Source organism: Meleagris gallopavo, chromosome 10, assembly GCF_905368555.1.
Source record: "Meleagris gallopavo chromosome 10, MGAL_WU_HG_1.1, whole genome shotgun sequence".
Lineage (NCBI taxonomy): Eukaryota > Metazoa > Chordata > Aves > Galliformes > Phasianidae > Meleagris > Meleagris gallopavo.
The window spans coordinates 28,593,373-28,620,438 of NC_139413.1; the positions used below are offsets into that span (position 1 = coordinate 28,593,373).

Consider the following 27,066-nt stretch of genomic DNA (forward strand, 5'->3'; position numbering starts at 1 on the left):
TTTTGCAGAGAAAAGCTTTATTTAAGGCAAACTGGACGTGATTGGAAAACAACAGCTGGGAACCAAAGGTCAGAAGCACAGGAGTACCTGTGGTGGCTGGTCGTGGTTGCAGTTGTTAAATCCTGCACTACGTTAAATATTTAAGTAGCTATTATTGTAAGAATGCCAGTGGCAGAAATAGATATTTTAGCACCAAATGGGACTCACTGATGTTTATGCAGCAGACTTACATTTGCTATTGCAGAATTTCATCAGCCTTCACCCATTCCTAGCAGCCTGGCTGTTCTGCTTGCTTGCCCTCACCAGGATGGCCTAGGGTAGGTCTGTGTTCTCTCTGACCTCGAGGAATGGGACTGAGAGCTTTTCCCCTAAAACGAAACAAAGCAAAAGTGATTATTTTGTTCCCATTGGGCTGCGTACTGACGCATTACCTGAGTCCTGTTCTGTTTGGAATTAATGTGAGTTATCTTACGTACTGCAATGCAGATGGAGAAAGTTTTGTTCTGCTTTAGACCCCTTGTGTTTCCCTAGGCCAGACATTCTGCTCGGATGTCTTCCATGCAAGGGCAGAACCTGTTGCTCTGCCCTACGTTCACTGTTACCAGTTGTGTACCTGAAGGGCCAAGCCTGAGAGAACAGCGAGTGCTGCCACATCCATTTTGACCTGAACGTACTGGGCTATAGCTGAAGTCAGGCTTGTAGGTACAACACAGCTTGTGTTGCTACAACACAACTGCTAAGCTTGCATGTGCACAGCTGACCAAAATCCACGGTTTTACTGTTGGCCACTTCTGTGGCTCTCTAAACACAAGTTCCGTTTACCTCTGACAAATGGAGGGCAGGAGTCAGCTGTCTCTCAGAACTGTGGGCCCCAGGAGAGCCGTTGTCACATCTCACTGCGGGTGCAGCTCTGGACTTGGGAGATAAAACTCACGTAATTACTGAACACCAGTGAAGCTGAAAGGTCCCCTCTCCCGGCTCCTTCACCCCCACGAGTGCTGGAAGCTTTGCTCCAAGTTCCACCACCGCTGCTACTGCACTGTGCGCAAGGCAGCCGGTAACATTTCAAACCTCTAAATATGGTGAAAAACAATCCCAGATGAAAAATGGAGGATTTTATTTAAAATCTGACCAGTATGGGGCAAAATTCCTCCTCCCATCACCTCGTTGCTCTGAGCTGCCTGGCCAGCACGGATGCCGCACAGTGCCACGAAGGAAGACTTAAAGGCCACGTCCACATGTTGAGCAGTTCAGAATCAAACAGCATGTTTTGGTCTTTATTCTAACAAATGATACAACAAAAAGGTACTATTAGTGAAGGTAAGTTAAAAACATGGACCAGACAGCTAGTAAAAAGCAAAGAAGTGACATTGTTTCCATGGTAATTACAAATCGTAAGGAAAATAAATGTGAAACTGCAGCATTACAGGAAATTTGTTAATACAGATTAAATAACGCAGTTATCCTCGCATGAATTACAAATCAAGAAGAAACACGTGTAAAAAAATGGACAGTTGCTTTGAATATCAACCATGTGGGTTTCCAGCACAAATACGTCCAGAGGGTTTGTAACAAATCGTTTCAATACATAAACCAAGAACCGCAGTAAAGTGAGTACAGTGATTGGAACAGCAGCTCCTCCAAAGGAAAAAGAAAAGCCACATTCCCTTTGCCACAAAGTAAAGCAATGTTTTGGAAGACCAGCGGAACGGTTTGGTTAAGAAACAACTCCCTAGAATTCGTTTGCAACAATTTCTTGTTTCAGTTTACCAAAATCAGTGGCTGTCTTTGAAGGTTTTCATAAAAACATCTCACAGCCATCATAAAAAAAAAAAAGAAGTGTTGAGATCAGAGAGAAGCACGGCGAGGTGGAGCCCACAGCAGGGGGTGCAGAGCCCTCCCCTCTGCTCAGCGCTCGGCAGCACACGGCTCAGCACTGTGCTCTGCCGAGGACCTTGGTGCAGCAGCGGTGCTGGGGGTGCTGGGCTCTGTGCTGTGAGACCACCAGACCGCCTGGGATATGCATCCATTCTAAAGGGGACCACACCTGCCTTAACGCCCAGCAGGGCCTTAAGGTGAAGGGAAACAAATGAAGCTCTGCTAGATCAATCCTGCTATAAAAGGTAATTTTCCAGAATTCCAAACAGGAGATCACAAGCAGGGCACCGCTGCCCACAGCACAGCTGTGGACTGAGGCTCCGTGCAGACCAGGGCTGTTTCACCCCCAGCGGAGCAGAGCTCTGTAATGCCGTGTCAGCACCCAGAGCCCTCCCGAGCAAAACAGCACATGAGATAAAGCGTTGGCATCGCTGTGGGTGCAGCCCCTGCTGGAGAAGCGCACCGGCAGCACGGGGCTGTGCCTCACTGCTGGGATGGAGCAGCGTCCATAAACCTCAGCCGTGCCCTGCAACTCGTGGCAGGAATGTCTTGGATAGGAAACACATCACCAAACGTTGGAAGGAAATGCACCGAGAAACAGTTCGGCAGTTCTTACTTAACGAGGGACACGGGACTCCGAAGGCAGTCAGTGAGGTGGAAAAGAGAAGCGGACGGAGTCAGCTCCCTCAGCTCCAGGCTGAGAAAAGCAGCCAGGTGCATTCATTGCAGCGACACAGAGGGTCTTCCCTCAACAAAATCCGTGTCCAACCCACATCGGGGCAAACCCTAACGCAGCCACCACTACGAACAGCTTCTGCAAACCTCGGCATCTTGTACGATCACAGAAACCACAACTAGCAGATCTGCAGGAAAGCACTGACGCTGCCCAAGCCTCACCACCACGGGAAGTCAGCACTGCCTCCTCTATGCACAGAGATGTACAGCACCTGCCTTCCCACACAAGGCTACTCTGAAAGGATTTGTTTCTTCGTTCACATCTAGAATCCACTACTGCTGCAGCTGCTCTATCTCCTCAAACACCCAACCCTGCTTACGTGGGCCCCTTCCTATGCCAGCAAGTGCTCTGGAATAACTGGAGACACAAACCAACACGGAACACACAGTTCTTGCCCTGTGATACTGCAGGAAAAAAAAAAAAAAAAGATTCTGACATTCACTTTTCACACAGTAACATTTTTCTGCATCTGCTGAAATTTCTCAGCGACTCACACTGCCGTGCAGCACCCACAGCCACCCCAGCTCCACACCTGTCCCAAAGCTGACCGGCAGCACCTCCCCCAACAACCTGCTCGGTGTTGGGCACCCGGAGGACACAGCAAGGGGGGAACGCAGCATGTGGCCCCCCTGACACACGTCCCTGCTGCACAGGCTGTGGAATGGGCCCCTCCATCCCTTCAGCCCGGCCCAGCAGCGTGGATCTCAGCTGAGGTGCTGTTGGTTTGTACCACAGATGTAAAACACTGCAAGGAATTCATCGCTACTTGGAAGAACAAGTCTTATCATTCCTACTGAATGTTCAACATCTGCTACAGATACAGTACTGACTAACGACAAGCATCCATCTCCCTTTTTCTCTTTTCCCTTGGATACTGAACTACTGCAGTGCCTCAGTCAGTCCGTAAGCACCACCCACCTGGCAGAGCTGAAGGTTTACAGCGACGCCGGATGAGGATCAGCCTCCGTTCCCTATTTCCAGATGCCCCGTGTGCTGCTGACAGTGCTCCACCCAGACTCCATCACAGAGCAGACTCTGCACCTCTCTGTTGCAGCTGTGTTTGTACAGACAGCTGCCAGCAGCTCTGAACGCCTCCTCCAGACACACCTCCACGGCCCACCGCTGTGCCTACGAGTCAGCTTTTATTGCCTTGTGACGAGAGAAACTCATTTATCACCTGCACGGTGAGTCAGGTCGGTACCTTTACTAAGCAGCCACGGGACTTTTTGTAATAAATTTTCATACTTACCTCTATTGACTTCCAGAAAAAAGTTTTAACTACAGTGCACAAAGAATATAATTTTCAAAATATTTACATTTTTGTACAGTTACACCACAGCACTTTAATCTAAATCTCTTAATACAAACAAATAGCACCATTAGCCTTTTGCACAGATTCTAACAAACCAAAAGCTGGATTACTGTCAAATTAGAAGACTGGAACCACTTGGAATGAGAATAAGCTCGAGAAGGCAGAGCACTGGAACTCCCATCTATTAAAACCGCTAAGAGGAAGAAATTAATTCAGAAACATTTTAAGCATTTGCCAACAAAATCCTCCGTTGAGCCCTATTCAGTGTGCACCACAATTCAACTAACTTCAAGGAAAGCCTTTTCTCATACGAAGACTTGATGCTGGAGCCTACTGTTCTAAGAACTCTTCCTACGCATCCGTGCTTTCCAGTGGCTGCTGGCGTTCGCCCGGAATGGAGCAAGTCTCCTCGGTGAATGGGAAAGAAGAAGAAAAAACAAGGTGATACCTTCTAGCTCGTGAACTTCCAAGCATGCTAATCAACACGGCATCACGGACACGGAGAGGACTGCCAAGCCAGTTAGAGGGAACTCGCGCGCAGAGCCAACGGAAGGAAAATTAACAAACAGCCCTGTGAGAAAATTAATGCTTCGGAGAGACACGGATAGCACCAGGATGGGCTGCACTGAGGGGCTACAGGAGGTACCTCGTTCCCTGCAGAGCGAATGCTATTTCTGAAGTATACTGCAGTATGAAAATGCAATCCTTTAATGGTTACCATTTGGTTCGTTCAGCTACAGAAAACGCATTCCTCCTAACTTACGCTCAACTAACATTCAAAGTACTGAAGTATACAGAATGATACATAGTTTACACTTCTTGAAAACAAAGCTCAAAGAATATAATATGGTCATCTTTAAGTAGGGTGGGATGTTGGAAAGGACTAATATGCAGCTAAGACATTTCAACCTTTATGCTAATGGTCCAAGAGTGCTTTCTGTATCAACAAGAAATGTAAAAAAATTTAAAAACGAATGATAGTCCTCACAGCTGTTAAGTATCCTCAGGGCCACTGAGGTGTCAGACTACCACGCCTGCAGCACTGGATGTATAAAAGTGTGAAGGACACATCGGGAGACAGAGACTTGCTGTCCATCAGGAACTAGATTAGATGCCCATTACAGTGTCAGTAGATCAGTCATTTGATGCACGTTCCCTTTTCTTCCGGATTACAAAGTTCATCCCTTTCCCTTATCACCCACTTCTTTATCTATATCTGTGGGCTATTTGCATCCATCTGCTTTCACTGTGGTACGCTGGTATTGTTATTTTGTTATTCACCATTAACCTTCCAGTTTAATTAGAGATCGGGAAAACGGCTGGGGTCCTCCTTGTAGTCATCAGGAATAGTGAAGATGGATTCATCAAATTCATCGTAACGGAACTCCTGAAAAGTCACAGTGGCTGTGATGGTGGGGAACACAGGAATATCTGGATAGGAAGCACAACGGTACAGTGAAGGTCAGAGAAATAAAGGCTTACCAATAATTACCAACAGTTATTTAATGATTTTTAAGTTCAGGCCTGCTTATTACGTTTATTAAGTTTAAGATTTTGCACAATGGCAATTCTAAGCTCCTTAAAAACAAACTAAAGAACCAAAGAGGTACTTCAGAAGAAACATGCTCAAATATCCTGAGCAGGGAAACATCAACAGTTTTTCATTAAGTTGTGTAATGTAATCAATTCAAGGGCTTTCCTTTCACACTGCCGAATAATAACACGGAAATGAAGGTGCTGCAAACACACAGACTGATCTGCTAGAGGACAGGTGATGCAAGGTAAGATAACCCTGCAGTGCTGTTGTTGTTTAACCCGACAGACAACTGAGCACAGCTGTCTGCTCGCTATCACTGCAGTCAGAGGGGAGGAAATGGAACAGAAAAGTGCAGGAACTCCTGGGTTGAGATAAGGACCGTTCAACATGAAAAGCTGAGCAAACCCACATGTACAAGTGAGCATTTTAAAATGAAAAAGGCTATTTTAGAGCAACCGTTACACTGAGGTTGAATATTTAAGAATTACCCTTACTAGAATGGGATTACCCTTAAAGCAACTTAAGCAAAACTTAAAGCAGAAATTCAAAGCTCAGTCTCTAAACAGAACTGTGCTATTGCAGTAGGATGTGGAACATCATCTGCCCAAAATATTCAAGCTTACACAGCTTAGTGGCAGGCAAGAAGTCCTGTAACACTTACAAGATGTACTATTACTTTTTGATAGATTATCCTAGGACAATAATAATAATAATCGATACCCACGAGTAAGTTGTTTTATATGCTTCCATTTGGTAGCAAAGGTAACAGCTTAGCTTCCATTCACCTCCAGTATATCACCAATAATATTTGAGGAAAACAAAATAATAAATGCTATCAAGTTCCCATCTCATGACTAGATCATCCTTTAATGCAAGGAAACTTCAGTTTATCTGCTCTTCTTAGAATGAAGCCCTTCCAGCATCAGGAAAATATAAGTCACAGAGCTGGACTGCTGCTAGCACTGTTCTGCTTTGAGCTTCAGATTGTCTCTTTCAAACCAAACATTCCTTGCAGGAACATAACCATGTTCCCCTGACATCTAGAACAACACGCTCTGTTATGTAAGAGTTCTTTTCCAGAACTCAGCAGGACTCCTGAGCACGCTGCGTGAATAAGCACAGACATTTCTGAAAAACAAAGCCACAGATGTTGTTAGAGCAACCTTACCTAATTTTACAGGAAAGCCTGGTGGAAGCTTCATTTGAACAAATTCTCTAAGTTTGTTAAAGTGCTTGAAGGGTGCAATTACTTCTAAAACATTCAATAATCTGAAAAGGAGAAGAAACATCATCACAAATCATTTCACAAAATAACCCGGAGAGCAAAGTGATTAAAGGGATCTGAAAGACTACATGTCTGCTGTGTGCCCCTACAGCTCCAATATCAGCACTGTCACCTTCAGATTGTAGCGACCCACACTGCATTGCTGTATGAGTGCAAATGAACACCAAGCCATGGGTCTCTTGTCCTCATTCTACAAAAGACACTGAAGCACGAAGCCCCACAGCCTCACCTCCAAAGAAAAGGATTTTGACATGGTTGCGTATGGATTTAGAGAACATAAACTCGTGCTGAAACTTGTCAGGGGCAAAAAGGTCTGAGTACTCTGCAGAATCAGACACATGAGTACAGTGACGAGTTAACGACACAGCTGATCACAGCTCAGGTCTCATCACACGAGACAATCGCCCTGCCTTGCAAGAGCAGGCACACAGCGAGCTCTAACAGTTAACTTCCTTAACAACACGACTTCGGTCACTACTTCCAAACTGCTGAAATCTCTAATCTGAACACTGGCAGAACTCTGCAGCTCACAGGCAGGCTGCCACACCTGTTACACGAAGGAACAGCCACAGCCAGCAAGTCAGACTTACGATTCGATTCCTAGGGGAAATTCCTGGCTCATCGCTATTGTTGCTTTGAAGGTTTTCTTGCTTTCTTTGCAGACCAGTTCTCTACCCAGATGAGGAGCTCTGGAAAGGGGAAGGGAGAAGGACAAAGTCAGGTTTTCCCCCCCTCATTACAACTTCAGTTTTGAAGAAAAGAATTAAGACTCGGTTTTGGAAAACTCAGTAAAGAACCTCTACAACAAAATAGAGGCTGTGCATAGTAAACATGAGCTGGAAGCCACCTGAATTTAGGTTACTGTGAGTTCTGCTAACCTTGGAGACAAGTCAGAATCAGGGAAAAGAAAATAATCTTTAAGTTACTCCTTGTGAACATTTTATTAATAATCACTACAGAAAGACCTGACCATTACCTAGGAATACACAAACCAGTTGGTTTCAAACATTAATTAAAATAGTCTATGTGTGAGCAAAGTATCAAATTGAACTAGAAAGCACTAAGCTTGTTTCACAGTTTAAGCTGGAAGCAATCTCCGAGGAAGCAGAGAAGTTACCCTTCTGCCCTCAGAGGACAATAATGGAAAACACAGAGCAGAAAACAATTCTGTAACAGAATAGACAGAAGGTAACAAATCTTACTGTCCTCCAATACAGAGTATCTAGAAACCTACATTTTCCACGGAACGCCCTTCTGGTAATTGATGACTAGATTTCTTTCTATTAAAATAGACATACACGTCCTTCTGTGCTGTTCCAGCATAACCTACTTACTATGTTTTTATTCTATTTCAAATACATTTCAAACACATAAAACAGAAAACCAGCAAAAAGAATCCAGGTGCCTTTTTAGTAAGCCTGTACTGTAATATTATCTTCCCCGGTAACATCCGACTGCAGGATAACCTACAGCATCTGTGGAGTCACAGCTTCTACCATTTCCTTTTGGGTCCTTCCACATGCAGCAGAGCTGGATAACATTCAAGTCATGGCAGTAAACTCAGCTGCTTGGATCTTTTACAAACCAAGCTACTATAACTGAATTGAAAATGTAACTGTCTGCTGCACACCTAGAGGAGAGCAGCTTGCACAAACCTGGCTGGTACAGGGAGTTCTGTATGCCACTGCATTCCAGCAGTGAGATTTTGGCACACTGGCTCTCATTAAGTCATAAGCTTTTCCTTTAAATATGGAGAATTATTGCCATGATAAGAAGAGATCAGCAAATTACAGAAATGAATTTGAGAGGAAATCTTCCCTTACAAACATCAGCTGAGAGGTCTGCATTTACAATAAGTTGTAATTCCAAGATGCAGACACGTGCCTACGTGCATATTTTCATCAGCTGATGGAACAATCTTGCTTATGTGTGCTGCTGTCGGTTTCTCCAGTCTACAGAAGAGCATTAAATATCTAGGCAATGAAAAGCAAGATCCCCCTGCTCCTTGACAACTACAAACCAAGAAGAACCCACGAACCAGTGGGCACTGACATGTACCAGTTAGCTAAGGCTGTCCATGGAAACAAAACAAACTACTTACTTCCCATTTTCAGCAGATATGTACTCTTCCCATGTAATGGTATTGGGTGATGGTGGAGTAAGGGATTGTCGTCTGACAGGCTGTTCAGAGAAACACATCTTAGCAGTTGATCTTTCCTGATGTTCTCTTACAGTTTTACTATTCAAAAGATGCACTCAGTTTGCAGCTGAAACTTCACACGGCTTTTCTACCTCTTACTCCTCCTCTCACAGACTCCACTTAGATATCAGCCCTCAAACAGTACTGTATGCAGAAGCTGGCTGGTGCAGCACATCAGCTCATCAGTTAATTCAAGTGCCTGAATGGCAAGTAATAAAGCACGAGCTCGTACAGAAATAAATCAGCCCTTCTTAAAAGGCTTGTCTGCGTGTTCCCAGATGATGTCTGGCTCATTCTGAATAGCTCTCAACTTCATGGTGATAATAACAGGCTTAATCCGTTTTAATGAAGCTAAATGAGAACGTAATTGAAAGAAGAACCAGGAAGGGCATTCGAGACAATAAATATTTGGTCTAACGAAATTAAAGTGATTTGCTACAGCTAAGAACATCTCCTGTATTAACAGACAAATTAAGACTGAAATACTCAAGAAAAGAAATATCTCAGTACATGCACTAATCAGCACAATACACAAACAGATGAGCAGGAATACATTTACAGGTCATATTATTTTAAAATCACGACAATCGGAATGGAACAATAAAAATATTTATTAATCTTGCTACATTTATTCTCTCTGGCAACAATTTACACAGTGAGAAGAATGATGTAAGTATACCTCAAAGTTTTGCTCCATTAAGTTGCCACCTTTACTCAGGCTCTCCATGATAGCTTTATTTCGAAGAATATCCTCCTCACTGAGATGTTCTCTTCTTTTTCTTGATTCTAATACAAGTCCATTAACCAGGTAGAAATCTGCCAAAAAGTTTCCTACTCTCTCCTAGAAGAAAGGAATTAAACATTGGAGAATCACAGAAGATTAAATAACTTAAATTCTTCTACATACAAACAATTTAATTGCAGTATGGTGAGTTCAGGATTGGAATGTTTTAATGTAAATTTACACAACTCTAACCATATGAACTCTCATCATACACTCCCCCCAGCCTACATACAGTACAGAGTAATTCCCCCAGTAATTGGTATTTTGTATCAATGGAAACTAAACGAGAGAAGACTGCTTCAGAATCTGAGAGTGGCCAAGGGAAATCCCACTAAAAGCCCCTCCGCTAAGTTGTGCTAAATGGAACTTACACTCATAGTATTTTACACACTTACAATATAGATTTCTGATTTCACAAAAGAAAGAGCTCTGAAAAACTAGCTCAGCAGAAAAGCTGTGGTAAATGGCACTACCTGACATCCAAGTCAATACAAAACCCTTCAGAGCTATCTCAAAAAAGGCAATTTCCTACATGAAAAGGCAGATGTTTCAGTGCTTTCACACCTGAGAATTTGTGCCTCAGACTGACAACACTGGAAGGAATGTGCAAAGCAAAGTGCAGCCAGAATGCTTTCATCCTCCTGCACTTCACAGACACAGGGACATACAGAATTGTTACGTAAATCCTGGGATGACTTTCCATTATCTACGTGGTGCCATTTCCAGCAGTGTTTCTCCACACACTTCAGCTGTAATTGGCTGGTTTTTTTCCAAGCTACCATTCTCTTATGCAGGCGGCCCACAGGACACACTGTGTCAAACTAGTGACAACTGTGGGGACAGGGGAAGCCATTTTTCTACTCCATCCCAACACCTGATCCTTTCACTCCTCCTTCCTTCCCAACCAGGTTATGACATGGCTGCCTAAACCACTTTGCCTTCAGCAATGCCAGTCTGACAACTTCCTTTGGCTTACTGTTTTGTCTTCTCGAAAAAGCCACCCCGTTTGGGCACGTGTGAAGGTGATTGATTTGGTTGATAACGTTGCTGAGTAAATATCACTGCTCATCAAAATGTCAACCTCTTCCTCTGTTTCCATCTCAGATTCCTGGAAGGAAGATTACCAAGCATAGAATTTAATGATCATGACAAATTTTTTTTATTTTTATTTTTTTTAATAAATAATTTTAAGAAAATGAAAATCAATAAACATATTCCTTTGGCACTTTCCCCACAACTAGCACTTCTTGAATTTCCAAACTGTTTTGTGGAAGCTCTGACCAGCTGGTTACCAAATAGTTTTAGCTTAAATATTAAGGCAAATGAAGTGTCCAAATGTGATTTACCCAGAGGCTCACCACCAGCCAAACCCTTCATATAAACCCATCTGCTTAAGTGACTGGCAGATAGAGCTATAAACACGAGCCTGACCAAACAACAGGCCCACCCAGTAAGACCCTTGCACTTTAACAACTGAACTGGTCACAGAGTGACTAAATGGGGACAAAGCAACGGCAAGCAAGTTTGAAAATTCTACTTGAGGAGCCCTGAATTATTCCCACAGGAAATACTATAAGCAGAATGCTTCAAACTTTGAAATATATTTATCTGCCCACTGTATTTTCCACTGTATTTTCCAGCAGATTTGAATTCTATTTCTCTCCAATTTCTTAGTTTGCATTAAAAAGCAGTTTTTCAAAATAAAAGCTTATAAGCTTTTATCAGCTAAACAAAACTTTAGTTTGCATTTCTTTGGAGTTTGGGTCTTTCTGAGAGGCACACCTTGTTCAGTAAATTCAGACTTCTGAAGGGAAGTAAAGGGTTGAGGTGCTGCACAGCCTGCGCTCACACAGCCCCTTACCTCGTGATGTATTCGCTGGTAAACTTTTTGTTCATTGTCTAAAACTACAAAAGATTCAGAGGGTGCTGCATCACCATTAAAAATGAAGCTTAAATCCCCTCGTTGGCACTTCATGTCAGTAAAATCTATCAGAGTTGTGTCCAGCCTGTGAAAATACACCAGAACATTAAAAGAAGTTACCCATAAACAGTCACACGTGTTGACTGGTAAGCTCTGCTTTCAAGGAGAAGCTTTTGATTACTACTATTATTTATTTATTGGCACAAACAAGTTAAGGTTCAAGTCTTCATAGAATATTCCATTATTTAAGCCTGGAAATAGGAATAAAAATTGGGTAAGAAACACTCAATAGGCTTCACATCACGCCTACCATGGAGCTGGATGGGGAGCTGGACTAGATGGCCCTCAGAGGCCTCTAAGGATTCTATGAAAATACGGCCTGTTTTTATGCCAACTTCATAAAACTCCCACCTATACCTTCATCTGGTATTTTTAGCATCCACTACATCCACTCCACGTTTTCTAAAGAAAAATGGCAGATGGCAGTAACAGAAATTATGTAGCCAGTATGTGCTACACATTGAGAAACACACAAACATCTGCAGCCCCAGAGCTGAGCAGCCCTGGTAAGATAGGACTGCAGTTACAAAGAGGACTAAGAAACAGCCTCCATCCCCATCTGAAACATCTCAGTTACTGTTGTTATTCTTTTCTCTCACCAACAGAAAAGAAATGCTCCTGCTGAGCTGGAAATCAAGAGCTGGAGCCAAGAACAAAGATCTCTCTAGCAACTAACACGTATTATTGCTAAAGTATTTCCTTCTCTGTAAAGTTGGTTAAAGAGCCTGAATTCAGTAGCCACTTCAGTTCTCAAGGGTGGTTGCTTAACACTCATTGTGTGTTGGCCTCTGAATTCATGAAAGAATCTGTAGTTACTTCCTTGCAGTGTCAGCCTCACAACTCCCCTCTGTACAAGCAGAAGAGAGAAATGAGAAGGAAAATAAATGGTCTCAATGGACTCAAGTCTAATCTAAGTTCACATATCTATGCTAAAAAGCTGTAGTAAGAAAACAAAATGTCTACAATCTTCTGAATCATAACTTTATTTTCCCTCGTTAAAATTCAGGAACCAAAACAGAAAAGACACCTGAGCCCAAAATCACAACCTAAGGCAGCTGAACAGCCAGGCTCAGCAGATGTCCAGGAATCTGTGGCATTTTAAAAAGAGAAATGATATCACTCTTCTTACTACGTAGCCTGGAGCAGCAGTATTTCTCCAGAAAATACTGAAAGCTCACTTATATTTGTAACACAAATTTTCAGATATCAAATTCCCGTTTTCAATCAATCATTGCCAAATTGCATAAAAGCCTTTATCTACCAGACAGACCTGGTTTTGCTTTATGTGAGGTGACTCAAGAATTAAAGCCGATTTCAAACTAACAGTGGAAAAAGACTGTAGATGAAAGCACTTCCTGCCCCCAAGCACCTATGTACCAACACAACGGTGCTGCACAAGCTTTTGCAAGCAATCACTTTCAGACCACACTGAAACCAGCATGTTTTCATCAACGTGCAGATATTTGTGACTTAGTAAACCCAAATGGCAAATCAGTGCTTACCTGATATTTATACCTTGTTTGTGTATTTTACATGCATCAGAAGGCAGAATTCGGGAAAGTAAAGGCACTAGAAGTAGGAAGAGATATTGGACAATTAGAACAATCAGGTTTCTCTGCAAGGTACTTTGAGTAAAACTGCACCCCACCTTGAATTTCAATGTGTTGTAATATGAAAATACAGCATATCCATTTTCCACCATAACCTCAACACAAGCACACTAACGTCATGCTCGTCTATTAACTAACTGCAGGACTGAAACACACTTGTACAGAATATCTTCAGCAAAATAAAACTTGAAGTCTCCTCATTTTAAATGAGCTAAACCATTAATTAATTCTAATAACTTGTTCTTCTAACTGTCTGGAATTTTAATTCTGCAGTTGGGCATTTTATTTGAATATTATGCCAGCTGAAAACCCAGCTACAATTAAAGCAGAAAACAGACGAGCAGAAGACAAATCCAAAGCACTAAGGTCTAAAACCTTAGGAAATGTTAAACTACCAGAGGAACTGGGAGCCAGCCCAGCGTTACGAGCCAGAGATGTGAGACCACAGCTGTGCTTATTTTAAGAAGCACCATTTACTGCAATAAGAACAAACAATGGCATTTCAGCACCTTCTTCAAACGGCACCACGAAGAACTGAGACCACGTGCAGAACTGAGCTCGCTCAGAGCACCAATGATCAGCACCAACACACTGCCCAGGGCTCCCTTCTCCCCTCAGGAGAGTACACAAACATGGGAATGATGCAGGCAGAGGAATGCCCTCCTGCATGGTGACACTCCTGGAGAAGACGACCACTGTGAGCTGGTGCCAAGCAATTCAATGCCACAAGTCCTGTCATTCAGCACAAACCACTGCTCTGCAGTGACACCAAATGACCAGATTAAGGCATTATAATGTTTTGGTCTTATAACCACATTCTTTAACAGCTTGTTCCCCTCCCCATCTCATATCATGTGCCTAGATTGCAGAATTAAACTAGAAGTCATAAAAAAATAATTCAGAAAAAAAAAAAAGCATCTGTCCTTTATTTGCAACTTCAATCTTCACAACACCATTATGAATTTTCCAAAATATGAACTAGAAACAAATTTCAGCTTGAGAGAACAGGTGTGTGGAGGCCTGATAGTGTTATCTCCCAATGAAAAGGGATATGCAGTCACTTACCCCAGCTTTGAAAATCCCAGTGAAGCTCTAGATAGAAGTCACCTAGCTGAGATGAAAAGAATACATTAACATTTTGGTCAACTGTGAAACGTGCTGAAGGTTAAGCAAAGTTTGTGTTTTGCCAAAAAAATACCTTTTCTCCCCTCTGATGTAAGTAGTTGAACTTCAATTGAAATTCAACATTTCTGAAGCAGAATCAGTAATGCTAAACGTGTGCTTCATTTAAGCTACCAATCTTTAATGATTTTTTTTTTGGAAAAAAGTTACACAGCTGTTAAGCTCTGAACAAAAAATAAATTGTAAATCCCAATTTTAAAAGCCTACAGAGCTCTTTGTTTGCTCTGACTGACCACATCTAGCTGCATTCTCTGTCTGAATCAATGGATCAGGTTTCACCTACCAGTATCCATGTACACAAACTCCAATTTATATTCCAGAAATATACTTCCAATCGTCAATACTGACAATTGTTTGACTGTGCTCAAGAAAAACTGGCTGCTGCATGCAGATGGAGAACTAAACTTAGAAAAAACTCCCTTTCCTTGCCAAGCTTTAAACAAAGAAACAAAAAAACCATCATTTGTGATTGGTGACAGGATATAACAGCAACTTCTTCACCGAGCTGAGATTTAAGGAAGCCTTAGAAATCCAATGAAATAAGCACAGATTAAAAACACATTCTCTGACTTTCAGGTTGAAAAGATGACGAAAAGGTCTCTCTTATCTAAGGCATTTTTCTGACTGAATTTCTAGAATTTGAGGGGGGAGCATCTTAGGAATGCACATCATTCTGTGAGCCCTTGAAATGGACAAAAAGCTTTTTTTCTTTTATCAGTTTGCTAAAGCATCCTTACTATATGAACAAAAGCTACCTGTTTCTATCACAATCTGGTTTTTGCCAACAAAGCTGCCTTCAAGTTACCTACCTCTTTCAGGGCTTTTAATAATCGAGGTCGCTTTTCTTCAACACTTTCCCTGGACTGCTGCTTAAGCTTCCTTAGGAGTGCTGTAACTGAACAGAGGTTAAACATAAGGTGAAACTGTGCTGCTTGGCTAACTGCAGCTTAGTGCTGTCATGCAACAGATTTTTAAAAAATGAGAAATAATTGCTGTTAATAAAGCATTTCATCACTTTGGAGTAATGCACTTCAAGTTACAGTAATTATAAATAACTCAGTATGATCACAGTAGGAAGAAAAGCTTCAGGAACTGCTTATAATATAAAGTATTTGATTACGTCAAGATATTTACTAATACATGTATACATGTGTAAAAAGACACATGGGTATGCATGCATACTGCTGAATGTGATACAGAAAATTCATCAGCAATGATCTTACTCATCTGTCTGTCTCCATAGCTGATGGCTTCTGCAAGAGGGCTCCATCCCTGAGCATTTTTCACCTTTACTGGAGCATTGTGGGCTAAAAGCAAGTGGGCACATTCTGTAACAAAGCAGCAATAATTACTTTCAGTAAACATAATGGGTATTGCAGTTACATAATTCATGATAGAGGAAACAGTAAAGGAAACAAGAATAAAACAACCAGTGGATATTCAATATATTAAGCACCATCAAAACACATATCCAAATTATGAACTCAAGCTATAAATAATTTTTGAAAACATTCATGAAATTATTTATAGCGTTTTCCCATTAAATATGAGCACTGAAAACTTCACTGGCAATCAACAACCAACTGCATTACGACTGAAAAACATTTCCTTATGCTTTTTATACTTTGCTTTTTATGAAGATGTACTGCTGCGTATACACACTCACTCCTCTATATAAGAAATACTTTAAAATGCTTGTTTAATCACCTCTACGTAACATCTCTCCCTCTGAAATGTTAGAACAGGTGCATTACATGCTGTGCAGCAAGCAGCGGTTATCCTAGGACTAGCAGAGTGCACAATAAAGCACAACAGCACAGAGCTCCACTCGCCATGCACTGCATTGTTTCTCCACGCATCAACAGAGCACGCCTTGATGCTCTCCTGGCCTCCTGGCACGTGTGTGTTGTGCTAACAGAGCACACCAACATTCCATAAACACCACACCAGTTCCTAGCGCAGTCTCAGCTCAACCTGCATTGCTTTCTCTATCTAAGGATAAAAGCTGATGATAGAATCAGGAGTAGCCCTTAAAATTCGGAGGAGAAGAAATGGTTCAGTATTTCCGTGTTTTGAATAAGCTGTCCTCATTTTAAATGGTCCTTCCATTTCTAACTATGGAAAGCTTCCTCACCGCAACTCATTAAAATCAACCTGACCCATCTGCAGATGATACAGCAGCATGGAGCGGGAGCTGCAGGCTAAAGAAACATCTCGGTATGAATAGGATGGGCAGGAACTGCAGATAGAGGGACTTCCTGACTCTTCGCCTACAGGTGTTACAGGAAACCTTACCAGCCACTCAAGATGCAAAAATCATGAGTCACTGGAAAATGTGGTGTTAGGAAAGGAAGAGACGCCTTACTGGTGAATACACTATCCTTTGTGGTAAACAAACAAAAGCCCTAAGTACTCTGTACAGAAACATGCAGAGATGTTTTCTGCAGTTGCTCAAACAGTGCCTAAAGCAATGACAACACTCACACGGAACAGCATTTACCAGCCAGATCCCATTTTCAGTTAAACAAACAGGATGTCAGTTCACCCTGCAATTCACCAAAGTCTGGCAGCAGTGCTGCTACACGCACCTGAGCAGTCTACATGCATCATCCCCAGAAAAGCTGACCCTCAGCATCCGTCAGACTGGCTAACGTGGCAGCAAGGCCCTGGGGTTCTCAGAGAATCAAAGACCAAGCAGGAGTGAAAGTCAAAACAGTAAAACCAGGTATTGTTCTTGATATCATATACCAATAGTCCTGCTCCAGCCAAGCTACATAAAGGCTTACCATAAATATCCCAAGGAATTAAGGGCTTTACACGTGGGATGGCTGACAAAGAAGCCAAGAGCGAACTACAAAGCGAGATCTCAAATACACAGCCAAAGAAAAAAGAAGTAAGGGGAAGAACTGCTCCTCCTCTCCTTGCTATGCTATGCGCCACGATAATCAAGCAATCTGACAGCACTGAACAGTAAGAGCTTTTCATCCTAGAGCTGAAATATAAAATAACCACAGTTCAAGAGAAAAAGTATTCAAGTGTACCGAATTAAGGGTGATAAATTCTTTTCTATCACTTGGTATCAAAAGAAGCATCTTTGATCAAAATCATTTGTACTTCAGTGACACGATACCGCTGCAGTCAACAACAGCCCAGCCACAGAGCAGTACCACACACCAGGGGCAGGACTCACACAGCTTGACAAAACCAAGGCGTTCTTTCTCTTGTTTCAGTAGCGAAAAAGAATTCTACTGTCACGGAGACTTAATCATATTCCAAATTGCTGTTTTTTTCCCCAGTCTTGAAATATGCCTACTTCTATGCTTTCTATTTCAAATAGAAATGTGAATCCTTTGCTTTGAAATGCTGCTGTAAAAAAACAAAAAAAACTCCCCCAAGGATATCTGAAAAGGTGACAGCCATCACGGAACAACAGGCAGCACAGCCTGGTAGGCTGTCCTGGACCCTGCAGAGAGCAGCCAGTCCTGGAACACAAAGAAGCAGACAGGCAGTGGGCAGAGATTTGAATGAGGTGAGGAAAGGAATATGCAAAAGGCAGGACAGTGATTACGTTTCCACTCACAGAGTCACTTTATTCCAGAAAATATTTTCGCTCATAACGGAGAAAAAGCTAACAGGGGTCATTCAAGACTTCTAATGAGCAGATCAGTAACAACCACAGCAAAACTATTAACCAGGAAAGCCACGAAGAAAAAGGGCACCATCACACAAACAGGAATCAATAAGCCTTCTGTTAATGGCATTAAAACAGAGATCTGCCTGGATGAAAATTCCTGCCTACCCAGACTGAGTGTCCCACCCCTCTTTGGACACCACGAGGACGCAGGCACGAATGTGCTTGCCTCCACTGCTGAAAGCTGTTTCTTGTTTCTCAATCTTCTATGATATTCCAAGTCCTTCTAACTCTGCAATAAGACAGAAGCTAGTTCTTGTTCCAGGCTCACGAAGGAGTCCAGCTGTCAGAACTCCTCTGCCATTCTCTCCTTCCAACCCAGCCCTCTGCCTGCCTGGCTCCCTGATTTTGGCCCAACAGGCAGCCCTAACTTTCTTACAGACTTTTCTCTTTCACATCTGGGCAGCCTCTGCTTTGCAGAAAACCTCAACTTGCAACAAGTTTGAAACACAAGATCACATTCAGAAAAACTGAACAGTATTTTTTACTCTTGCCTCTAAGTTCTCAGGACAACTTAAAAATAACAAAACCAAAGGTTTTACCAACCTTTATGTCCCAACATCACGGCAAGATGCAAAGGAGTGTTTCCTAAAAGAAAAAAGAAAAAAAAAAAAGATTAGATCCAACATAACAGAATTCATTGCAACTCCTTCAGGAGTCTGGACACACAGCTCCCATGCTGTGTACTAAGAAACTCTACAGCTTAAGGAAGGAGCAGGTACACATACTCCAGAGCAGTTTCTAAGCAAGTCCAACGTACAGATTTTCGATTATGGTTGTTAAAATATAGCTGAAATATTTCATAGGCCAGCAGGGCTTCTTAATTATACCTTGAAACCTGCCAAAGTGGTACAATTATATCGTCAAGAAGGCAATAACCCAAACCTCTGTACTCATGGTCTGAGAAATATGATATTTTATAAAGAATGACATATCTAGGGTAAAAGCTACTCAAAGATATGACACTTATTAAAGTTTTAGGAGCATATTTTATTAATTTTTCAAAGACTGAGCATAAAATTTTTACTAATACAGCAACTGACACACTGCAGAATAAAAATCATTTCCCTAAAGAAAACCCAACCATCCACCACCACCTTCTGGGTACTTCAATGCCATGTTTCCAAAGGAAGCTTCCAAGACTATTAGCAGATATTAAAAACATGAGTATTTTCCTGGCTACAGGTGACCCATTTTAGACTTCTGTTCTTAGATATGCACAGTAAAGGTACAGAGAGCTGTTCTTCTGGATTACTGCTGCTACCAGAATTCTGATATATTTTATTTTGGGCGTTCGAGGATATAGGATCCTTCCATTTAAATGTATCACATTGTATGTTCAAATATTTTCTTGCAAAGAAAAACTACTTGTAAACAAGTTTCTTTTGCAATTATATCAAACACAGTTGATTTCAGAAGTATTTTACAGCATCATGTTAGCAACAAGCACTTGCTGCATGCCAAAGATGATGCACATCTCAAAGATGCAATCCAAAACATTCATAGATTGCTGTATGAAGCAATTACCAACACACCACGGTATCGTGGAATCTCTGATCAAGATAGGCAAGCAGTCAAAGTCAGAGTTTGTAAGTGGTTTTCAATTAGCTTTCCAAAAAAAGAAACTAACAACAAAAAACAATAGCAAAACAAAGCACATGCTTTCAAGCACCGCATAAGAAGAGCCAGACAGCTCCAGTATCTACAAGGGCTTGGCACAGCGAGAAGAAACAACAAAATGAGAGTTAACCAAGTGTTTGGCAGCCTTCCTGAGAGATGTGATGAACATTTCAGCTGATAAGCAGGAAACGCAGTTGTGCAATATTACAGCGTTTCAAAATCCCTCTGGACAAGATTCTGAGCAACCTGAACCAACTTTGATGCTGTCTGTTTTGTGCAGGATGCCGCACTACATCGCCTCCAAAATGCTCTTCCAGCACAGATTTTACTTTGACACTCGATCTTCACACCAAAAAGTATGCAACTCAAAAACTGACCAGGAAACTTACAGACAAGGTGGGGTAGGAAAAGGATGCAGAGCACAGTCTTTACAATAACTGAGAAAGCACAGACATGAGAATCCATCAATTCCAGAATGAAACATAAGAAGCGGTTTGTGAAGGAGATGAAAAGAAGAGATACGCTTCTTGCTGGTCTTTAACCAGTGGGACTTTAGCAAAGAAGAGTGTAAGGTTTTACTGACGTCTATGAGATAAAACAAGAGGTTTGCTGCAGCACACAGGAAGAGCTAAAGCCTCAAGAAAGGGAGGAGAAGGAAATGCAAGGCAAGCACAAAGGAGAGGGGCATTGTGGCACCTGGAAACACTGCCATTCCTATGGCACTCTGCAGCGGTCCAGCCCTTTATCACTGCCCAGGACAAGTCCTTGTCAGACACCACTGGATGCAGAACAGCCACAAAGCCATGCACCTTTCCATTGCTGCTTCACAAACAGCACTCCCACGGAGGTCAGGCACCCAAGTATGTTTGTGGGCCGAGGCCTGGCAGCAGAGTATCTGTCTTATCCCCAGATCCTCTCCCCAAATGGTTACCATCTCAGCAGGAACTGATAAACAAAGCCAGCTTTGGCACACTCAAAAACCAAACGCAGAGCGGCACCTTTCTGTTCCATCACTAATCATCCTTCTTAACATCTGCTAAATCTGTAGAGCTGTTGGTGGTCTTTGAGCCAAACAAAACGAGTTTCCCCAGTAGCAAATTTAAGTCAGAGTTACAAACAAGCCATTCAAACGATTCCAGGTTAGATGCCACAAAACAAAGTAATTATGCTGAGGAATTACTCAGTACACAGAATGCCTCTGTGCAATCTTCAGCATTTCTGCTCCAAGAGGAGGGAGGAGAAAAGCTGTCCAAAGAGAAAGGCTCCTCGTTTGTTTGACCAGTCTTAAGTGCATTCATTCTGCATGGGAAAACTGAGGGAAAGCAAAGGTCTCAGGACAGATGTGTCCAGACTGGGCCATCCAGCCACTGTCACTCAACACCCTCAAGCAGAGGCAGCAGTACTGATCAGGCTCAGAAGTGGGCAACAGCCAAAGCCTTCCCAGAGATCTCATCTCAGAAGCCTGGCTGGCCAGCAGGCACACCAGACATCTCACTGCTCCTCTTTCAGGAAAGCTGGGGATCTGGAAGTGTAAATACAGCCCCAGCAGCTGTGAGGGCAGTGCCACACAATTACACTCCCTCTAGCACTCAAGACTCATGAATTAAGTAGCACCAGCATCTACAGGACTCAAGTGGAACTGTCCCACTGGAATTCTATAATGCTACAACCTCCAGCTCCATCAGCCCTTGAATATAAACCACAAATCATGTTTAGTTGCTTAAGCTTGGCGTCTGCCAGAACAAGCACAAGGGTAGGAGAGGGGAGTTCCACTTCTTACAGCTGCAAGGACGGCTGTAACAGCTCGAGGTGTTCAGTGAACTGCAGCATAATCACAACAGCAAGTGCCAGGAACACACGTGGCTCTGCAAGGGACAGCTTCTGGTAAGACAAAAGAGGGTGCAGTTTCACTGTGATATGTTTACCTACGTGACAGAGCTGTAATTATTTACAGTACTCTTCTTATTAAGAGGCTGACGTACACTTCTGATGACTTCACTGCAGTGTAACAGTAACTTGATGTGATTGTCTCTAGACTTACTACACGTGGATATGTGTATGCACGTGGATACACGTGAAAAGCTGCAACCAAATTTCTTCTCCTTTAGGTTTCTTTCTTGACAACAGCTTGATTCACCTTAGAAACAAATCTCACTTATCCCTTCCATCTACAGAAGGTTTCTTCAGTGTCCTTACCCTCAACATTTACATTTCCCTGCCCAAGTTTAGCCTGAGTAGCCTACAGGGCCTTAACCTGAGATAGCAGTGATCCAGCAGTGCCTGAAGTCCTGCGGGTCTCCAGCCAGGCCGTGCAACAAAAATCATCTGCACCTCCCTAATGAAAGGTCTGAAGTTATACACACTCACATAGATATTTGGCACACCTATGAGGCAGCCGAGTGTTTTCTGATAGTAATTCAGCAAGATTTATCTATTTCAGAAACAACTATTTTCTTCTGAAAATATGTTTAAGCTTTTAAATGTGTGTAACAGCAAAAATAAAAGTAATCTAAAAACATACACAAGCTCCTGCCTTTCAGAATAATGATGCTGGTCCTGCCAACAAGAAATCTTTTTTTGAGCTTAATTCAGAGTGCAGCCTGGCTAGCTCTCTATTTATTAATACAGCCAGCATTTGTTTTATCAGAACACCACAAGTTTAATGTTCTGTGGGATGTGGCTTTTCTACTTAACTGCTCACTAAAAATGGAACTGAATTATAAATAGTAACCATTACTAGAAGTTGTTCTCTTCTCTGTCACTTCCTTATCATGCTCTAGGATTCTTCAGGCTTACTTCTGAGTGTAATTGTAAGCTGAAGTTATCTACCCCAAATAACTCACAGTTCAAATATGTAAACAAGTGGCAGATGGATTCAGGCAGGAAGAAAACAATAACAAGGAAGTAACAGTCAGGCCTTTGGTATGTCAAGGCACCAAGGGTTTGGTTTCGTTGTTGGTTTCTGGTTTTGTTTTGGATTGGTTTGGGTTTTTTGTTGGTTTGGTGTTTTGTTTTTTTTTTTTTTAATTTAAGGACAAAAGAAAAGTGAAAGTAAAACTTCGGAAGAAGATGGGACAGAAATCCACACTGTTCCTATAGTAAACAGTAGTGAAAACGAAAAGTTCATTAAAAAAATACATATATACTATTAAAAGTATATAAACATACATAAAAAGAAAGTATCAACATTTGTGATAGACACTGAAGACAACAGTTCAGCAAAGATGGGTCATGAAGTGCCTTCAAAGTACAGATACTAAGCTACAGCAATGAGTAATTTGATAGGAACTGGAAGAGATGTAGGAAAGAAGGCAGCAGAAGGCATACAGGGAGAAGGTTTCTTTCCAAGCCTGTTGCTTTCATTCTACCAGACTTTGCTGCAACTCTTGGAATGAAGATGACAGGATAAATATATCTGTAGCTATATTTATAGCAGGCTACTTAGAAAAATGTTATGACAGTTGTAAGAAATGCTCCTTCCTATCTCAATTGAGGAAACTGAGCCGTGAGCTACTCCAGCATACACCAGTTTGTGGTTCAGAGTGCTTTATATTATCACGGAGACAGTTTTGAATTTCTAATTATGTTATTTTTCCCATTGTATCAATCCTAAGATTGCCTTGTATTACTGTTTGGTTTTATTTTACACAACACAATTAAGTAAAACAAAGGGAACACTTATCTCATCATCAGAAAAAGAGAGCAACTCTACCCTTTAATCACAACTTGCCCAGACACCACATGCAGGATGACTTACACCCTCCTGCAGAAACATATCATCTTACCCTGGAAAAAGGCAGGAAACACACAGACACAGATGAAACTTCAGCTGACTTGGCAGGCTAACTTATTTTACAACATAAAACATTCCCCAAATTAAACACATCATTTTAAAATGCTCTCATCAAGGCTTTGAATACTTGCACATTTTAAAGTAATGCGAGACTCATTTTTCTACCTCTGTTACTATTGCTTCTCTGTCCAAAGCAAGTAGAAGCAGATGACAACTTTTTACCTCTTTCAAACCCAAAAACTATATCTATCTATCTATCTATATATAGTTATAACTATTTTTTTATATATATATAGTTATAACTATTTTTTATATATATATAGTTATAACTATTTTTTATATATATATAGTTATAACTATTTTTTATATATATATAGTTATAACTATTTTATATATATATAGTTATAACTATTTTATATATATATAGTTATAACTATTTTATATATATATAGTTATAACTATTTTATATATATATAGTTATAACTATTTTATATATATATAGCTTTGGGGTTTGAAAGAGGTTGTATATATGGGGTTTGAAGTTTTTTTTATATATATACATATACGTACATACATATATATATCTGTGTGTGTGCATATGTATGTGTGTGTATGTATATATACACACACAGATATATATATATAATTTTTGTTTAAGCTGGGGAAAACCTAAAGAGATCCCACCAACAGCCAAATCAGCCACTCCCAAGTGTCCCCTAAGCCTCATCATCCCTAAAAGCAAACAGGTGACAGTTCACACACTTCAAAAAAGAAAAATAAAAGCGTTAAACAATTAAAAACTGAACCATCATGGTTGGAAAAGCCCCCTGAGCTCCCCAATCCACCCCCCCCATGCCCACGTCCCTCAGTGCCACATCCCCAGGGCTCCAAACACCCCCAGGGCTGTGACCCCCACCCCTGTGCAGCGCAGCCCCACAGCCTGTGCCTCACAACTTCTGTAGAAGGAAAAGATGAGAGCTTGAGCTAAGCAGAAATGAGACAGCGAGGGCTGATGAAACTCTCCAAAAACATGACAGCAGAAGGAAAAAGCAGCTCACACAAAGCAGAACGGACACCGTATGCATCAAGCGGTGCTGCTGGGCCCGGTGAGCCCCGCGGGTCCGGCCCGGGCTGCTGAGGCAGCTCCCCAGGGGGGAAGGCAGGCAGGCAGGCAGGGAGCACCGTCCGCCCCCAGCAGCCCCGAGCACCGCTCACCGTGGCTGTCCTTCTGGCCGATGCCCTGCGTGCGGATGAGCGCCGACAGCCGCCTCACGTCCCCCTTGAAGACGCACTCGTGCACGGGGAAGTGCGCGGGGCTCCGCTCGGGCTCCGCGGCCGGGCCCGTCCCGCCGCCCGCCGGGCCGCCCTTCGGCGGCAGCCGCTGCTGGTGGTGGTGGTGGTGGTTGCTGAAGATGCGGTGCCCCCCGGCCCGGCCGCCTTTGCCGCCGCTCCCGCGCCCCCCGGTGAAGATGGCTCCGGGCGCGGCGGCCGCCTCCTCCTCGCCGTGCCCCAGCAGGTCCCCGTCCTCCTTGCTGGGTTTGTGGTCCCTGCGCAGCGAGCGCAGCTTCTCGCCGGTCATCGCCGGCGGCGGCCCCGCGGGCGGGGAAGGGGGGGACCCCGCCGGGAGACTGGCCGCGGCCGGAGGGACGAGGCGCTCAGAGCCGCGGCGGCGAGTCCCGTCCCGTCGGCATCCCCCGCCTCAAACGGCCGCGGCGCTGAGGAGACCGACGCCCGCCCGCCTCCGTCTGACGCCTCCCGCCCGCGGGGGCCCGCTCAACGGCCCGGCGCCGCCGCCATCTTGGCCGGCTAGTCCCGCGAGAGGCGCGGAGCGGGGCGAGACTTGGCGGCACCGCGAGACGGCGGCGGGACGCCGCCCCTGAGCGGCGTGTCAGCGCGGGCGGGTGGGAGGGGCTGCTGGCCTTCTTAGTGGGGTTATCTCACGGGTATGGGATCAGAGTCGTAACGCTTGGAAAAGCCCTCTAAGCTCACCAAGTCCAGTCAGAGCCCTCACCATGCCCACCGGTCGTGTTCCCAAGACACCCCAGGGCACCTCCAGGGACGGGCAGCCCGTGCCAGTCAGTGCCTGACCACCAGCAGCCTGCAGACCTGCAAACCCGCGTCCCAGCTGTCTGAAGTGCTGCAGTTCCAAAGGAAGGAAGGCGCGCAGGTTTGCCGAGGAGAAAACCACAGCCTGTAGTGCCATCGCAGCAAGAGGAAGGGGCCCAGATTCTCAGTCCGTGGCAAATGTTTTCTCTGAACATGGAATCACAGAATGATTGGGTTAGAGGGAAGCCCAAAGCATCCCATCCCACCCCTGCTCTGAGCTTTCCTCCCCCCACACCCCAGCTCGGCTGCCCAAGGCCCATCCATGGCCTCGGCACCTCCCGGGATGGAGCACCCATGGCTCTGGGCAGCAGTGCTGGGGCCTCACCGCCTCTGGGTGAACAACTTCTCCCTCACATCTGAACTAAATCTCCTCTTTTTCAGCTTAAAGCCATTGCCCCTTGTCCTATCTACCCACGTACAAAGTCGTTCTGTTTATCAGCTCCCCTCAAGTACTGAAGGCAGCAATGAGCTCTCTCTGGAGCCTTCTCTTCAAGCTAAATAAGCCTAGCTCCCTCAGCTACAAACTGATTCAGTTCCAGTTGTGAGGAGGCAAGCTGGCTCAGCAATGGCTTGGTTAGAGGTTTAGTTACTCAGCTCTGGACAACAGTGTCCACCCTTGCTGCATGCTGGATGTGTACACAAACCGCGCAATGCTGCAATAAACCCGAGGAGTCCATTCACCTCCCCTGTAAAGAGCACGGGGTGACTATTGCTTACAAAAGGTCAAATGGCTTTGTTCAACACCATCTCCTCAAATCACCATTCTTGCACGGTGGACAAATTGTCACCCTCAAAGGCACACAGAGTGATGGGAGACAAAGCAGCTGTCCTGTGCCTGTGTACTTAGTTGTCCTGTCCCTATGTCAGTACTTGCAGATGCATTATTGTTTTATAAAGCAACTGCATCACACTGGATTGGCGTTTCCCAAAAGCTGCTTCTTCAGCATCAGTTCTGCAAGCACTTACAATAGTGCAATGAATCATTTAGAAAATGATGATGTATTGAATTCCAGGAAGACTGCAGTTTTTACCAGTGATTCCAGGGAAGGCAACCTGCAAGTTGTCAGAGAGGTTAGATCTGCAGCGATAAACAGCCTACCTTTTTGGATGCCTTCTTTCTTTACTCAGTTTGCATCATATTAAGTGACTCAGAATAATTCTAGAAGGAGATAAGAACTATGAAATGTGATTTCTGTACCTGTGTCGTCAGTGACAGCACAGCTGCTTCTGGCATGGCTATTTATAATTCTAACAAGGAATTTTACATAAATAAACATATCACTTCATTCTATGGTCCACTGTTCTTTACTTGAGATTTGTCTGGCTTTCCTTACTCTTAGAGGAAATTAAA

At 43.2% G+C, this 27,066-nt stretch overlaps 1 protein-coding gene across 1 annotated transcript; it reads right to left on the bottom strand.

Moving 5' to 3' along the window:
- Positions 1 to 1,241: 1,241 nt before the first annotated feature.
- On the bottom strand, positions 1,242 to 25,456 carry ANKRD13C (ankyrin repeat domain 13C). The gene is made up of 13 exons (XM_085232413.1): positions 24,825 to 25,456; positions 18,743 to 18,784; positions 15,729 to 15,833; positions 15,315 to 15,400; positions 14,389 to 14,434; positions 13,216 to 13,282; positions 11,594 to 11,738; positions 10,709 to 10,840; positions 9,628 to 9,789; positions 8,850 to 8,929; positions 7,339 to 7,437; positions 6,632 to 6,732; positions 1,242 to 5,357 (listed from the first exon to the last, which is right to left on the bottom strand). Exons 1-13 carry the CDS (start codon positions 25,186 to 25,188, stop codon positions 5,227 to 5,229), a joined length of 1,560 nt encoding a protein of 519 aa, XP_085088539.1. The 5' UTR covers positions 25,189 to 25,456; the 3' UTR covers positions 1,242 to 5,226.
- Between the last annotated feature and the right edge of the window lie 1,610 nt (positions 25,457 to 27,066).